At 40.1% G+C, this 14,197-nt stretch overlaps 2 protein-coding genes across 2 annotated transcripts; both read right to left on the bottom strand.

Annotated features, from left to right (window-relative positions):
- Positions 1 to 478: 478 nt before the first annotated feature.
- Positions 479 to 2,833, bottom strand: LOC104451629 (cytochrome P450 82A3). Its single transcript, XM_010066243.3, has 2 exons — positions 2,626 to 2,833; positions 479 to 1,276 (listed from the first exon to the last, which is right to left on the bottom strand). The coding sequence occupies exons 1-2, from the start codon at positions 2,809 to 2,811 to the stop codon at positions 647 to 649; spliced, it is 816 nt and encodes a 271-aa protein (XP_010064545.2). The 5' UTR covers positions 2,812 to 2,833; the 3' UTR covers positions 479 to 646.
- A 5,548-nt stretch (positions 2,834 to 8,381) lies between these two features.
- Positions 8,382 to 9,259, bottom strand: LOC108960347 (cytochrome P450 82A3-like). The gene is made up of 2 exons (XM_018875531.2): positions 8,866 to 9,259; positions 8,382 to 8,626 (listed from the first exon to the last, which is right to left on the bottom strand). Exons 1-2 carry the CDS (start codon positions 9,257 to 9,259, stop codon positions 8,382 to 8,384), a joined length of 639 nt encoding a protein of 212 aa, XP_018731076.2.
- Positions 9,260 to 14,197: the final 4,938 nt, after the last annotated feature.

Here is a 14,197-nt window from a genome sequence, read left to right as displayed (position 1 = left end):
TTCCAAAGTCTGAAGCTCCTATTTGTTTAGATAAATCCTTTGAGCGAATACTTATATACAAAAGAGAGTCTATATTTGTGAGAGACCTTGAGGAGGTGTGGTAGAACATCTACACTGTGGAATCAAGGCAAAGCTGTGCTGTAACTTCTCTTTTGATCATAGTGAAATCCAGCCGATGGGCTGTCAGTGAGGAAGAGTGGACGTAGGCTTGGAATAAGCCGAACCACTATAAATCATGTGTTCAATTTTCTCTTCCTTACTATCTATACCTCGATCGTATTTCAATTTGTTAAGAATTGCTTCTATATTTGAGACAAATTGTTTGTGCGCCTATTCACCCCCCCTCTAGGTGTTTATACTAGCAATATCAATGTCTTGGCAAAACACTTTATATCTAGCGGCACAGTTTATTATTTCCCAGCAAATTCCTATACATCCAACACTCCATTCTGATCAGCGCAGCTAAATTAGCAACACATTTAGAGCATCAACATAGTTTCTATGTATTCACAAAAGACATACTGAATGGGAGTCATCGATTGTTTGAATGCAGAAACTAATAACGACCCGATAAAAGCAACACATGGACAGCCTATTTATATAGTGGTAACTTGGCCGTCGACTTATTTCTCATTCTTCTGGTGTTTCATGTAAATTCATAGACTTCTGTAGGCAATCTTGGTGAAAGCATTACTTCGAGCGGCGTCTCCTTGCCAACCGTAATTCCAAAACTCTCCGACATATCCACCGGCGAATTGTCAGGAGTTGATACTTCGAATGCATGCAGCAACTTAGCAAGCACCAAATGCACCGACTGAAGACCAAAGGACATCCCAGGACAAATTCTTCTACCACCTCCAAATGGCATGTACTCAAAATTAGGGTCCTTCACACCCAAATCCTTATGACTATTCAAGAACCTCTCAGGCCTAAACTTCATTGGTTCAGGCCATGCTCTTGAATCAGTTTGAATTTTCCACAAGTTCAAGATCAACCTCGCGTCTTTGGGGACATAATACCCGTTGATGATGCAATCTTGAGTTGATACGTGTGGTACGGCCAGCGGAACTGGTGGATGTAATCGGAGGATCTCCTTTACTATGCCATATAGATAAGTTAAGTTGTTGAAGTCTGATTCATTCACATGTCTTTGTTTATCAATTTGAGTGTATAGTTCTTCTTGAGCCTTCTTTAGAACGTGACGGTTGTTTAGCAACAAAGAGATTGCCCATGTTAGGGTGATTGTTGTACTATCAGTAGCGCCTGATAGAACAGCCTTCAAGAAGAAATACATATGAGTTGTAAGAGTGAGATATGAAGACTAAATAGATCAAATCACAGAACTGTCAAAACAAAAGTGCACATTAACTCTTTCATCGTCCATTTTGTGGCGTAGCCATAACCAATGATAATTTATATATAGATCAATCAGCAACACGCACGACGGGACAACACTCCCAAAGGCGCAACTTTAGAGAAATTCTCTCATAATTATGTCATTAATTAAAACGAGATGCAATAATACAAGGAAAAATAATAATTAGTTATATAAAAAAAATCCAAGGAAATTCTAACATTAGAATAGGAAATAGATAAACTAATAAGAAATTCCATCCTCGTAAGCCTTTAATAACTAAATGATAAATACTAAAAATTGAAACAAATTACCTAATATCCAAACATAATGGAAAGAAAGAAAATGAAATTAACAAAAATTGCAATTTCTGGTAAAGAGGCTCGCACCACTCTTCTAGTAATTAATTGGATTCTCATTGCCCATAACTTGTTCAGTTTTAGAAAAGACTTGGTATTGTTATATAAAACGAAAGTCCAAAAATATTATTCAAGTAAAACAACAACATATAAGTTGTACATCCTTTAGACAACTTGCTAGCTGATATAAAATGTTGGTCAATGTGATGTCTCTTAAACATCACATCGCAATCTTGATCATTGAAGTAACACGAAGAAAGTGCAGTAGACGTCTAGTAATTATCTTAAAAATTTATAGGATGGAACATGTTCAAAATGAATAATATATCAAGCAAGACATATATTCACTCAAAGAATGTTTTCAATGAGTTATGAATCAATTAAATATATATTAGCTGTTTTACATAACAGTAATTCTCAATGCAAAACTCGTTTCACTTAACACTTATGCAACCAATCTGCATTTCCTTTGCGGAAAGTTCTTGGTAGTGCCACGAAATACACTATGTTAGCATTTGATGAACCATTGAATCGAGGAAGTTTATCTGTTTTGATGGAGCAAATTTACTCTACTAATTTCTTGTGAAAGGTCCATACCGTCTATTTAATTTATATATTTTGTTTGCTTAAGTGATATAGTAATCCTCAGTAACTAATAGGTTCACTTAATTTAATAAGCAACACTACGTCTCTTGAGTCTCATGATAGATACGTCATGTACAGAAGACTTTTTCTAAGAGTGGTGCATACAGATTGAAGTTCAGCATATTCAATGACCATTCGCTAGTACAGGCGGGTTGACGAACATTAATTAGGTTAAGAGGGAGACTTTTTGCAAGCATGAATTATGTGCGGGCGCACAGCATCTGAAGTAGAAAGCTGTAATTCCAAAAGTGGGAAAACTAGGCGTACCAAGCATGTAGCTTTGACAATTGTATCAGCGTCGAAACCTCCAATGTCCATGCCATTAAGGGTCGATAGCATGACGTCCATGAAATCTCGATCACCCCTCTTCTCGCTCAAATTTTTGTTAATCCTTTTGTGTTCCTCTAGCCAACCGCTTATGATTGTGTCCAACTCTTTGGCGGTCCTCTTCATGGACTTCTCTTGGCCACCCAAGTCCAACTATCTCAAGTGTTGGGATATAATACGCGGAAACAATAAGATCTTGCAAATTACGTTAACGCAAAATCACCAGAGAAATAAACGAGAAAATCAACGACTCCAGAAATTTACGTGGTTCGGTCCGAGTATCGGTACCTACATCCACAGGGAGAGCCAGCAACAAATAATCCACTAAAATCGGAGAATCAGAGTTTACAATCACTCAAGTGTTTCTCACACCTAGATTTAACCCCAAAACCCAAGTGTATAAATAACAACTTAATTGGGTATAAACTCACGGCACAAATTACCGCGCATCCCTTGCCTTGAAGTATAACACGCGCGTGGCTCAATCGTCACTTTGACGTGCGGCTTCTCTTCGGCGGATGTACGCGTGAACGTGGGTCCTCTTGCGCGGCTACGTTCTTCGTCGGACGCTCGTACGTGCAGAGCCCTACTGACGAAAACCAAAGAAGAAAACTCTCTGCTTCTTTTATATATATGTGGGCCCAAGTCAAAGGCCCACCACCACTTTTGAATTCCTACGCATGGAGGACTTCACGCCTGACGTGTGTGTGTGGGAGTGTTGACCTTGGGCCCCACCATTAATCATCCACGTCCAGAGGCTTCACGGCTTCATTCTTCTTCTTCAATTTGGATTCCGCAACAGCAAAGAAACAAATATTTTACTTTTATATTTCTTCTTTTCCAGTGAAAAAATCGAGACATAATTTTAATAATTCTCCACCTTAGCTCGATGTTTGAAGTCAAGTCATAGTGCTCATCACCCATGCTGCTCTCCCAACGCCCTAACGGGCGCTCACTCTCCACAGACGCCAATAGAGCTCAAGCAGAGCTTGAGCTTCGTCACAGGAACAGACTTAGTCATCATGTCTGCCGGGTTATCTGCTGTAGCAATCTTGTTATACCCTTAGCTAAGACATCTCGGATGAAGTGGTACCTGACGTTGATATACTTCATTCGCTCGTGATAAACTGGATTATACGCCAAATATATCGCACATTGGTTATCACAGTGTATATTCACACTTTTCTGTTCTAACCCAAAGTCCAAGAGCAAACTTTGTAACCATATCGCCTCTTTCGCTATAAAAGTTAGTGCCATGTACTCCGCCTCAGTCGAAGACAAGGCAATGTGATCCTGTAAGGACGCTTTCCAACTAACTGCACCACCTGCTAGCGTAAACACGTACCCTGCTAAAGACCTGCAATCATCCAAGTCACCGGCGTGATCTGAATCCATATAACCAGTGGTCTCACTGCCATTGCTGTCCCCCCGATATACTATACCCACGTCTGTTGTCCCCTTCAAATATCGAGGATCCACTTCACAGACTTCCCAATGAGCTTTACCGGGGACGCTTCATATAGCGACTAACCACGCTCACAGCTTGTGAAATATCAGGCCTAGTGCATACCATAGCATACATAATACTACCCACGGCACTAGAATAAGGAACACGGGACATATGCTCCTCCTCCTCCTCAGTCTGCGGTGATAATTTATCTGAAAGTTTAAAGTGCTTCGCTAAAGGTGTACTTACAAATTTTGCCGACCGCATGTTAAAACGTGCCACAATCTTCTCAATGTATTTCTTTTGAGACAGACGTAAAACTCCTACAGTCCTGTCACGCAAAATCTCCATACCCAAAATTTTCTTTGCAGCACCTAAATCTTTCATCTCAAATTTAGCATTTAACTACCTCTTCAGCACATCAATATGAGACATATCCTTAGCTGCTATCAGCATATCATCAACATATAAAAGTAGATAAATCAAATAACCATTCTCCAATCTCCTAAAGTAAACGCAGCTGTCCATCTGACTTTTTGAATAGTCTTGACTAGCCATGAAAGCATCAAAACGTTTATACCACTGTCTAAGAGACTGTTGTAGCCCATACAAAGATTTCTATAACAAGCAAACATGATCTTCCTTACCCGGAATAGCAAATCCCTCAGGTTGCCTCATGTAAATCTGCTCCTCCAACTCACCGTGAAGAAACGCAGTTTTCACATCTAGCTGTTCTCACTCGAGATCCTGCGAAGCAACTAAGGCAAGTAAAACACGAATAGAAGTATGTCTTACCACAGGAGAGAACACCTCATTGTAGTCAATGCCCTCACGTTGTGTATATCCCTTCGCCACAAGTCTCGCCTTATACCTCGCTGCCTCGACACCAGGAATGCCCTCTTTTCGTTTGAAGACCCATTTACTTCCAACAATCTTTTGGCTCTTTGATACTTTGACCAGCTCCCATGTCTGATTTCGATGGAGAGATTCCATCTCTTCACTCATAGCCCCTAGCCACTGCGACGACTCCGAACTAGCCATCGCCTCAGAGTAAGACGAAGGCTCATCTGTCTCCACCTCATCACCTACAGTCAATGCATAAGCAATATCTGTATAACCATAATGTACCGGTGGTTTAATTTGCCTTCTCTCTATCTGCGGCTATAGTCTGCTGCGGCTTTGCTGGTTGTTCACTATCACCGACTTCAGGAATTGCGGCTTCATTTGCAGTCTCAACTTATGTTACCTTCGAGGTCTCCAGAGTCTCCACCTGAGGCTCCACCTCATTTATGACACCATGATCTGTCTTATTTGCTGGTTGTGTCTCAAAACTCCTCTGTTGAAGCATTGCAGTCTCGTCGAAGATCACATCTCTGCTGATTAGAAAACCGGGTGATCTGGGATTAGTGCACCACAGTCGGTAGCCTTTCACCCCATGTGCATAACCCAGAAATATGCACTTCTTCGCCCTCGGCTCAAGCTTACCATCACTTGCATGAGCATACACAGGACATCCGAATATACGTAATCCGGAATAATCAACAGGTTTCCCCGACCATACTTCCTCAGGAGTCTTCAACTCAATAGCAGACGATGGAGATCGATTTACCAGGTAACATGACATATTCACTGCTTCGACCCAAAATTCCTTGCCAAGTCTTGCATGCGAAAGCATGCATCGAGCTCGCTCAAGCAAGATTATGTTCTTTCGTTCTGCCACGCCATTCTGCTGTAGTGTCCCAGGTACTGTGCGGTGTCTTACAATACCTTCTTTCTCGCAGAACTCGGTAAAATCTTTACCACAGAACTCCATGCCATTATCGGTTCTCAGGCACTTGATCTGCTTATCTGACTGCTTCTCAATCAATGCCTTAAATTTCTTGAACCGATCAAACACGTCATACTTGTGCTTGAGAAAGTATACCCATACCTTCCTCAAATAATCGTCGATAAAAGTCAGCATATATCGGGCACCTCCTTTCGTAGGAACCGAAGACGGGCCCCAGATGTCTGAATGAATATATTCAACAGGTCGTTTGGTCAAATGAATAGCTGTAGTAAACTTAACTCTGTGCTGCTTCCCATAGATGCAGTGCTCACATAAGTCCAGCTTCCCTGTTTTCTGACCACTCAACAACCCCCTTTCACTCAGCATCATCATACTTGCCTCACTCATGTGCCCCAAACGCATATGCCATAATTGAGTCAAGTTAGAGTCTGACTCACCTGATGAAACAGTAGCACTTCCAGTCACAGTCTCTCTCAGTAGATGATAGAGAGTATTCACTTTCTTTCCCTTTCATCACTGTCATAGCACCTCGAGAGATCTTCAGTACTCCACCTTCAGCGGTGTACCTACACCCGATGTCATCGAGTGTCCCCAAAGAAATAAGGTTCTTCTTGAGCTCTGGTACATGCCTCACATCTGTCAATGTGCGAACCACCCCATCGTGCATCCGGATCCGAATTGTCCCATCCCCACAGCCTTACAGACTGCATTATTCCCCAAAAGAACCCTACCACCATCTGCAGCTTGGTAAGTAGTAAACTAGTTCTTATGAGGCGTCATGTGATAAGAACACCCCGAATCTAGCACCCATTCGTCTTCTGACGAAGTAGCAGTCACACATAAGACAGCTTCTGCATCCCTATTGCTCCCCTCAGCAACGTTTGCCACACTGGTTGTAGCATTTTGCTTATCAACTTTATTCCTCCGCTTTGGACAATCTCTCCTGATGTGCCCCTCCTCGTGACACTCAAAACACTTCACGCGTCCTTTGGACTTTCTATTGCGTGATTTTGATCTGCTTTTACCTCTGCTGTTACTAGGCTCTCGATGTTGTTCTCTACCCCTAATCGTCAATGCTTGCGCTGCTCCTTTCGCCAGACCGTCATCTCGCCACTTTCTCTGCCACTCCTTAGAGAATAAGGCGGACTTTACCTCTTACGAGGTAATCGTAGTACGCCCCGCCTTGCGAATCGGTAAAGTGCTCCCATGACTCGGTAAAGAGGCTAACAACATCATGCCCTGTTCTTCATCATCAAGTATCTTACCGACGTTCTTCGGATCCAACATGAGTTTATTAAATTCATCTAGGTGGGTTCGATAGACGTACCTTGATATATCTAAACTAAAACATCTTCTTCAGCATATACAAGCGATTGTTCAAACCTTTCTTCACATAGAGTGCTTGAAGTTTTGCCCATAATGCTGCGGCATCCTCCTCCTCAATAACCTCTAGTAAGACCTCATCCGACAAATTTAACAGGATTTATGCTCTTTGCTTTTTGCATAAGCTCTACCCTCTCTGAGGCTTTCATTATAATCGGCAACTCATCCTCACCATCCAGTGCCTTGACCAAACCTTATGTTGTCAATAAAGCTCGCATCTTGATGCTCCATAACACAAAGTTATTTCTCCCATCAAACTTCTCAATCTTAGATTTCCTCTCAGACATAATTGTAATAACAGAATTTCCAAATAATAATCAGACAAGCAAAAGCCCCAAATCACAATCAAGAAATCCAACCCCAAACTCTGATACCAATTATTGGGATATAATACGCGGAAACAATAAGATCTTGCAAATTACGTTAACGCGAAATTACCAGAGAAATAAACGAGAAAATCAACGACACCAGAAATTTACGTGGTTCGGTCCGAGTATCAGTACCTACATCCACACGAGGAGAGCCAGCGGAGCAAATAATCCACTAAAATCGGAGAATCGAGTTTACAATTGCTCAATCGCTCAAGTGTTTCCCACACCTAGATTTAACCCCAAAACCCAAGTGTATAAATAACAACTTAATTGGGTATAAACTCACGGCACAAATTACCGTGCATCCCTTGCCTTGAAGTATAACACGCGCGTGGCTCAATCATCACTTTGACGTGCGGCTTCTCTTCGGCGGATGTACGCGTGAACGTGGGTCCTCTTGTGCGGCTACGTTCTTCGTCGGACGCTCGTACGTGCAGAGCCCTACTGACGAAAACCAAAGAAGAAAACTCTCTGCTTCTTTTATATATATGTGGGCCCAAGTCAAAGGCCCACCCACTTTTGAATTCCTACGCATGGAGGACTTCACACCTGACGTGTGTGTGTGGGAGTGTGCCCAAGGTCAAACCTTTGACCTTGGGCCCCACCATTAATCATCCACGTCCAGAGGCTTCACGGCTTCATTCTTCTTCTTCAATTTGGATTCCGCAACAGCAAAGAAGAAAGTTTCACTTCAAATATTTTACTTTTATATTTCTTCTTTTCCAGCAAAAAAATCGAGACATAATTTTAAAATCAAGAATGGAAGAGCATCTGCCACGGTGAACGTCCCCAGGAATTGGAGGAATTCCCTCAGGGCATGGTGGCACCGCCTCTCCTCTTCCTCATCGGCCGCAGCAACGCCACTGTAACAGCCCTTACCAGCTACAACTTTAAGGAGAATGTTCATAGTCAACCTTGCAAACCACTGCTTTAAGTCAACTAAGATATGGCCTGTGGTAGAGACGGGCATAGTATTAAGACTTTTAAAATCAAAAGCACATTCCATATATTTGCTGTAGCACATAATTACTGCACTGAAAATGCTTGGCTTGACTTGTTTCTCTACGCCAGTAGTTTCATAATATACTTTATCCTCTAATTTGAGCTGATCACTATGCTATAATGGATTACACGACCATATAAAACGGAAACTAAAGCATTTTAAGCTTACGCTATATACATGAAAGTACCTGATTCATTCTTCTTCTCAGTCCAAAGCTTGTGCAAATCTTTAATGGCAATATCTGTCGCCGACGCCACTATAGGCTTGAGCAATGACTCAATCCTCCGGTTAGAGAGCAACTCCAAGGTGGCGATTTTCCTCACTTCACGCCAATACGGACCGTAAGGAGCCGACACAAAAAAGGCATAGTTGTAGCCCAAAACTTCAGTGGCTAATAGCTTCGGACGAGATGCAAGGGCAAGATCATGTTGTGTGTAACATTCTTTGGCTACCTCGGAACTACTAACCACTATGGCCGGGAACAACCCAAGCCTGACGGTGAAGACCGGTCCATACACGCCAGTGTCTTGTGAGGAAGATGGGATTTTGCTAGTATGGGCAAATGCCCTATGATGGGCCATGCACCTGCAACTTCTGGTGGTGTTTTGAGCTTGCGAGATGAGCTTGATTTGAACCATACATATGTTGATAGAATGGCGAGGATTAGGATCACTCCATACAAGTGGGTGAAGTTCAGGTTTTGAAGCAGAGACTCCATTTGCAATAGGTTCATCGAGTTTTGTGTTAGTGTTTTTTGAAGGAAGAGCATGTGACTTATACATCTCCTCTCCTACGATTTTCGATTATCAAGTACAATTAAATACAAATTATTTTCCAGTTGTTTTATATGACAATGAATGCACAACCGCACTTAATATTTCATCCAAGTGTCTATACTTACATCTTTATTTAAATAATCAATGACTTATAGTCATTGCGAAGTCTTATGCAGCCATTATACAATGTGGCTGACTGAGTAGGGTAAATTTGTCATAGGTTTCCCAATGAAAGAAAGCACTATGGGTTTTTTTTTTTTTTTTTTTTTTTTTTTTTGAGCAAAAAGCCACTATGGGTTGACACTACTAAATATTACTTGAATCTCACCACTGTTTTCTTTGCCTTATCAGATTAAATGAATGTAGATCGTATTTCTTGATTCTGCAAGTGGTTCAGCATCATGGGAATTTGCCGCCACCACACCTGATGTGAGATCGTTCACCAGCAAAAGTTTCCGTGAAAGCAAAAAAGAGTTAAGCGACTTTTACTTATATGGAAAACCTAAAGCGTTGATGTAGAACACGACTCTTTATATTTACCAAGCTTAGGGGCTGAAATCTTTCATATATGTATCATATGTAAGTAACAGACAAGACACAGCGCAAATGGTTAGCTTCTCTAAATATGTCCTTTAAAAAAAACATTAAAGTAAAGTAAAGGAGAACAATAAAACAACCAAGTCTGACTTGTGAATGCACTTGATCGATGCAGCCAAAGTTAAGAGTAGGTGAGGAGAATATAGGTGTTCACGGCTCGACAAAACAATGTAAATATGCACATGCTCTCTGATACCATTCTTAAATAAAAGATGGCTACTTGGAATATCAAAATCAAATGACGTGGTCTTCTTGGTGAAATTTGATTATACACGTTATTGGTGCAGCCCTTGTTTATCATGTGGATTTGTTTTGGTGCCGTCGTTCATACAATTAAGCAGAGTTGTCTTCTTAGCAGGATTTGAGTTTACGCCCAAATGGTGCAGCACTTTTCATCCCATAGAGAAATGATTTGTGGTTTTATAGCTGCACAAAAGAAGACCACAAATCGTTCGAATATTCGGCGCTTCTTGACCATGGATTCCACTCGGTAATTTTTGCAGTACATCCAATTGAGATCGCTTGTCTTAGTGAAGGCGGGAGATTTGGAAGCCACGAGGTAATTCTCAGTGTATCGAGCAATCACGTGAGGCTTAATACTGTGGGTTCGGGTACTGTAACCATATAGTTCTTCAATTAGTTAGTGGATTTGTGCATCTGACTTTCTTTATATCATAAATACCAACACTCAAATTGAGTCACAAGAGAAGTCATGTTTAGTGTAGCATTCTGTGACTATCTCAAAACTAATAACCACTATGTCCGGGATCAACCCGAACCTAATGGTGAAGACTGGTCCACACTCGTCAACCATGGATGCCAAGATTTCGTGAGGAAGACAGGCCATGCAGCGGCAACTTCTGGTGGGTGTTTTGAGCTTGCGAGATGGGGTTGATTTGAACCATATATGGATAGGATAATTCCATACAAGTGAATGAAGTTCAGATCTTGAAGCAGAGAGTCCATTTGCAGTAGCTTCATCGAGTTGGGTGTGTATTTTTGAAGGAAGAGCATACGACTTATACACCTCTTCTTGGATTATTAATTACTTCTATAAAGTACAACCAATATAAAATAATGTTCCGATTGAGCGAAAGAAAGTTACAGAGCCTTGAAGGATTATTGTTTACTTCCCAATTGCTCCGAGAAAAGCACATCCCTCATGTTCTGAGAAAATGATTCTTACGTAAGTTGGAGAAGTTGAACTTTTGTTCTTGCTGACACTTAAAGCACATCCGCAAGAACGTGGCCGACTGAGTACGGAAAATGGCACTGTTTGCACGATGAAAGAAAGACATTGTGGCTTGCCCGAATTTGGAAAAAAAAAATGGAAATATTACCCAAAAAAAAAACCACACTCTTACTAATTTAGTCATAAACCCTTTTAATTGTACTAATTGCAGTTTAAACATTTTCACATTTTGCCAATCTAGTCAATCTGATTAATTTTAATTATAAATTACTAACATGGATATTGGTCATTCTACATAGCATGACCAGCACTATTTTAATATTATTTTAATAATATTTTGATTTTGATTTTTTCCATTTTCCTTACTTTTTTTTTCTTGTTTTTTGGAGTGAGGGCCAGTGACTCTTGTTGGCTTTGGGCAAGGGCATCATAGCCCTCGTTGACCACTAGGTGAGAGCTCGCGGCAAAGCAAGGGCGCGATGCCCTCGGTATGGCTGTTGAGGGCTTGGGTGAGGACACATGAGTCCTCACTCAAAGAATAAGAAAAATGTATGATCAGGTAACATAACTAATTTTTCTATTCTAAAAATATTTGGTTGTCATGTTATGCTTAAATGAGTGATGGTGAACTCCATGGAAGGGTAAGAAATTGCATATTTCATGATTAAGATTATTGATTATGGTGTCCAAAATTAAATTCATCTGTTGTCAATAGAGAATATATAATTGATGAGTTTTCAATACTTTATGGTAGGAATGATTGAGACAGTGTTCATAACGAATCAAGACGGTGTTTAGCTCAAAGTGAAGTTAGCAACCAGAAACTCTTGAAATATCAACCTAGCCACCTAACACAACCATTACAAGTCAGGGACACTTTATTAGTATTCCTACTGAGTATGTCAGAACAAGTCTCGCGTTTGAGCCCGTAAGAGAAATCTGATCTAAAGCCCAGCCATTTGATTCTAATAAGTTCTGTTGGACTTCGCAACAACAATACTTGCCGGAATTGTTTAATTCAGTCGGCAAAAAGACATGGGAGTTGATTTCCATGTTGGAGCCCGTGAGCAAAGAGTTTCCTAGATTAAAATATTGATCTTGGGTTTCATTTGGTGCCACTAGTGGTGGAATTAGGCAAAGTTGTCTTCTTCGTGGGATTAGATTTTACGCTCGCTCGGTACAACACTTCTCGTCCCAGAGCAAGATTAAATGGAAAATCATTTCCATGTTGGAGTCGGTGAACAAATTGTTTCCCAATTTAACACACACACACACATACATATGGATCTGTGTATGTCCTTATATTTATTTATTATCATGGGTTTGTTTTGGTGCCGCTGTTGATGAAAATTAGGCAGGGTTGTCTTCATCGTGGGATTTGATTTTACACCCAATTGGTACAGCTCTTTCCATCCCGGAGAAACTAATTAGTGAATAGAGAAGAAAAAAGTACCTAGATTTTTCTTACTAAAGGATGGAAAATATTTTTCAGGCCTCAGCTACACCAGAAAATATCATCATTTTTATAGAGAATGACTTCCTAGAAAACATTTTTCAGAAAATGTCATATTTTCCATTGAACAAATGAAGCCTAAACATTTTAACGATTGTCAATTTAGTCTTCTTTGCCAGTTCGTTTCAAAAATTGCTAACGCAACGATTTAGTGCCAACCATTCAAGTAGCACTCACACTGATAATTTTTGTATTTTTTTAGATTCAAAATTTTTTTCTTGAATTTTCCTTTTCTTTTCACTTTCCCTTTTCTTCACTCTACCAACCATTTTTAGGCCTCAATGATGGCTAGCTTGGGCGGGCGAGGGGATCGGCAAGGGTGAGAGTTGCCCTCAATAGATCTGGCAAGGGTGGCCCTTGCCTAAGGCTGGCGAACTTAGCAGACCATCAACAAGGCTTGATGATGGTTGGCTTTGGGAAAAATAAATAAGAAAAATAAGAAAAGAAAAGGAAAATAAGGGAAAATTCAAAAAATTGCAAAATTTATCCATGTAAGCGTTGGTCATGCCATGTAGGATGGCATATGGCTAGTTGACTAGACCATTGCTTTAGTAATTTTTGTCAAAATTAGTCAAAATAATTAAATTACCAATCGTTAAAAAATTTATAACTAAATTAATAAATCACCAAAAGATTTAAGCCTAAATGGATACAATTGAAAATTTTAGGACTAAATTGACAATTATCAAGATTTTTATATTTAAATTGATACAAATAAATGGTTTTCAATTGAATTGGCCGTTGTAAAAAAAAAAGGTTTTAGATTTTTTGGATAGTTTGTCGCTTTAATTTTGCAATTACCTCGTGCGATTTGATGGGCAATCAAAAAGTATGTTTTTGTTTAGGTAAATATGGTATCATTTATATAATCAAGTTTCATATAGATAGATAGATAGATATATATATATATATATATATATATATCTATGTGTGTGTGTGTGCTTATGTGCTTATGTGGTATTTAACATGTGTTGACCTACCATTGGGATGAGGGAATAGGTTTAGGGGTATTGCCTAAAGGACAGGCCTAAGGCCCATAATTAGGCACGAGCTCTCCCAAAGCTCATAACCCACATGACATTGTGATATTTTTAGGAATTTCGCAAAAAGGAGTTGCCACTAGCCTATTAGGGTCGACCAGAAAACAAGTGAGGCATGGGAGTATACCTCACTTTCTACGCAACCAAAGAAACTAGGGTCGGGGACTTGATTACACTAATTGATCAATTAGTGACATTTCGGTACATAATCTTGTTCATTTTAAAAGTAAATATTTTTTGTCAGACAATTTGAATTGATTTTATACATATCCACTAACATGTGAGTGATCATGCGGGTGCGCAATTATTAGAGTAACAATTATAGCTATAAAGATCATAATTGCAGTAAAATTAAACATGTGCAATTAAACATAATTAAATATGCAAATTAAACACGCAAT

This window comes from Eucalyptus grandis, chromosome 6, assembly GCF_016545825.1.
Source record: "Eucalyptus grandis isolate ANBG69807.140 chromosome 6, ASM1654582v1, whole genome shotgun sequence".
NCBI classification, from domain to species: Eukaryota; Viridiplantae; Streptophyta; class Magnoliopsida; order Myrtales; family Myrtaceae; genus Eucalyptus; species Eucalyptus grandis.
Note: the sequence above shows the minus strand (reverse complement) of the source record. Positions and strands in the feature narration are given on the sequence as shown.

Bases quoted from the DNA above. Each gene is read 5' to 3' on its own strand.
- LOC104451629 (XM_010066243.3), bottom strand. From the start codon at position 2,811: ATGAAGAGGACCGCCAAAGAGTTGGACACAATCATAAGCGGTTGGCTA. The intron at 1,277-2,625 runs GTACGCCTAGTT...TTCTTCTTGAAG, and splicing joins TTGTCAAAGCTACATGCTTG to GCTGTTCTATCAGGCGCTAC.
- LOC108960347 (XM_018875531.2), bottom strand. From the start codon at position 9,259: ATGGCCCATCATAGGGCATTTGCCCATACTAGCAAAATCCCATCTTCC. The intron at 8,627-8,865 runs GTACTTTCATGT...TCTCTACCACAG, and splicing joins TGAGAAGAAGAATGAATCAG to GCCATATCTTAGTTGACTTA.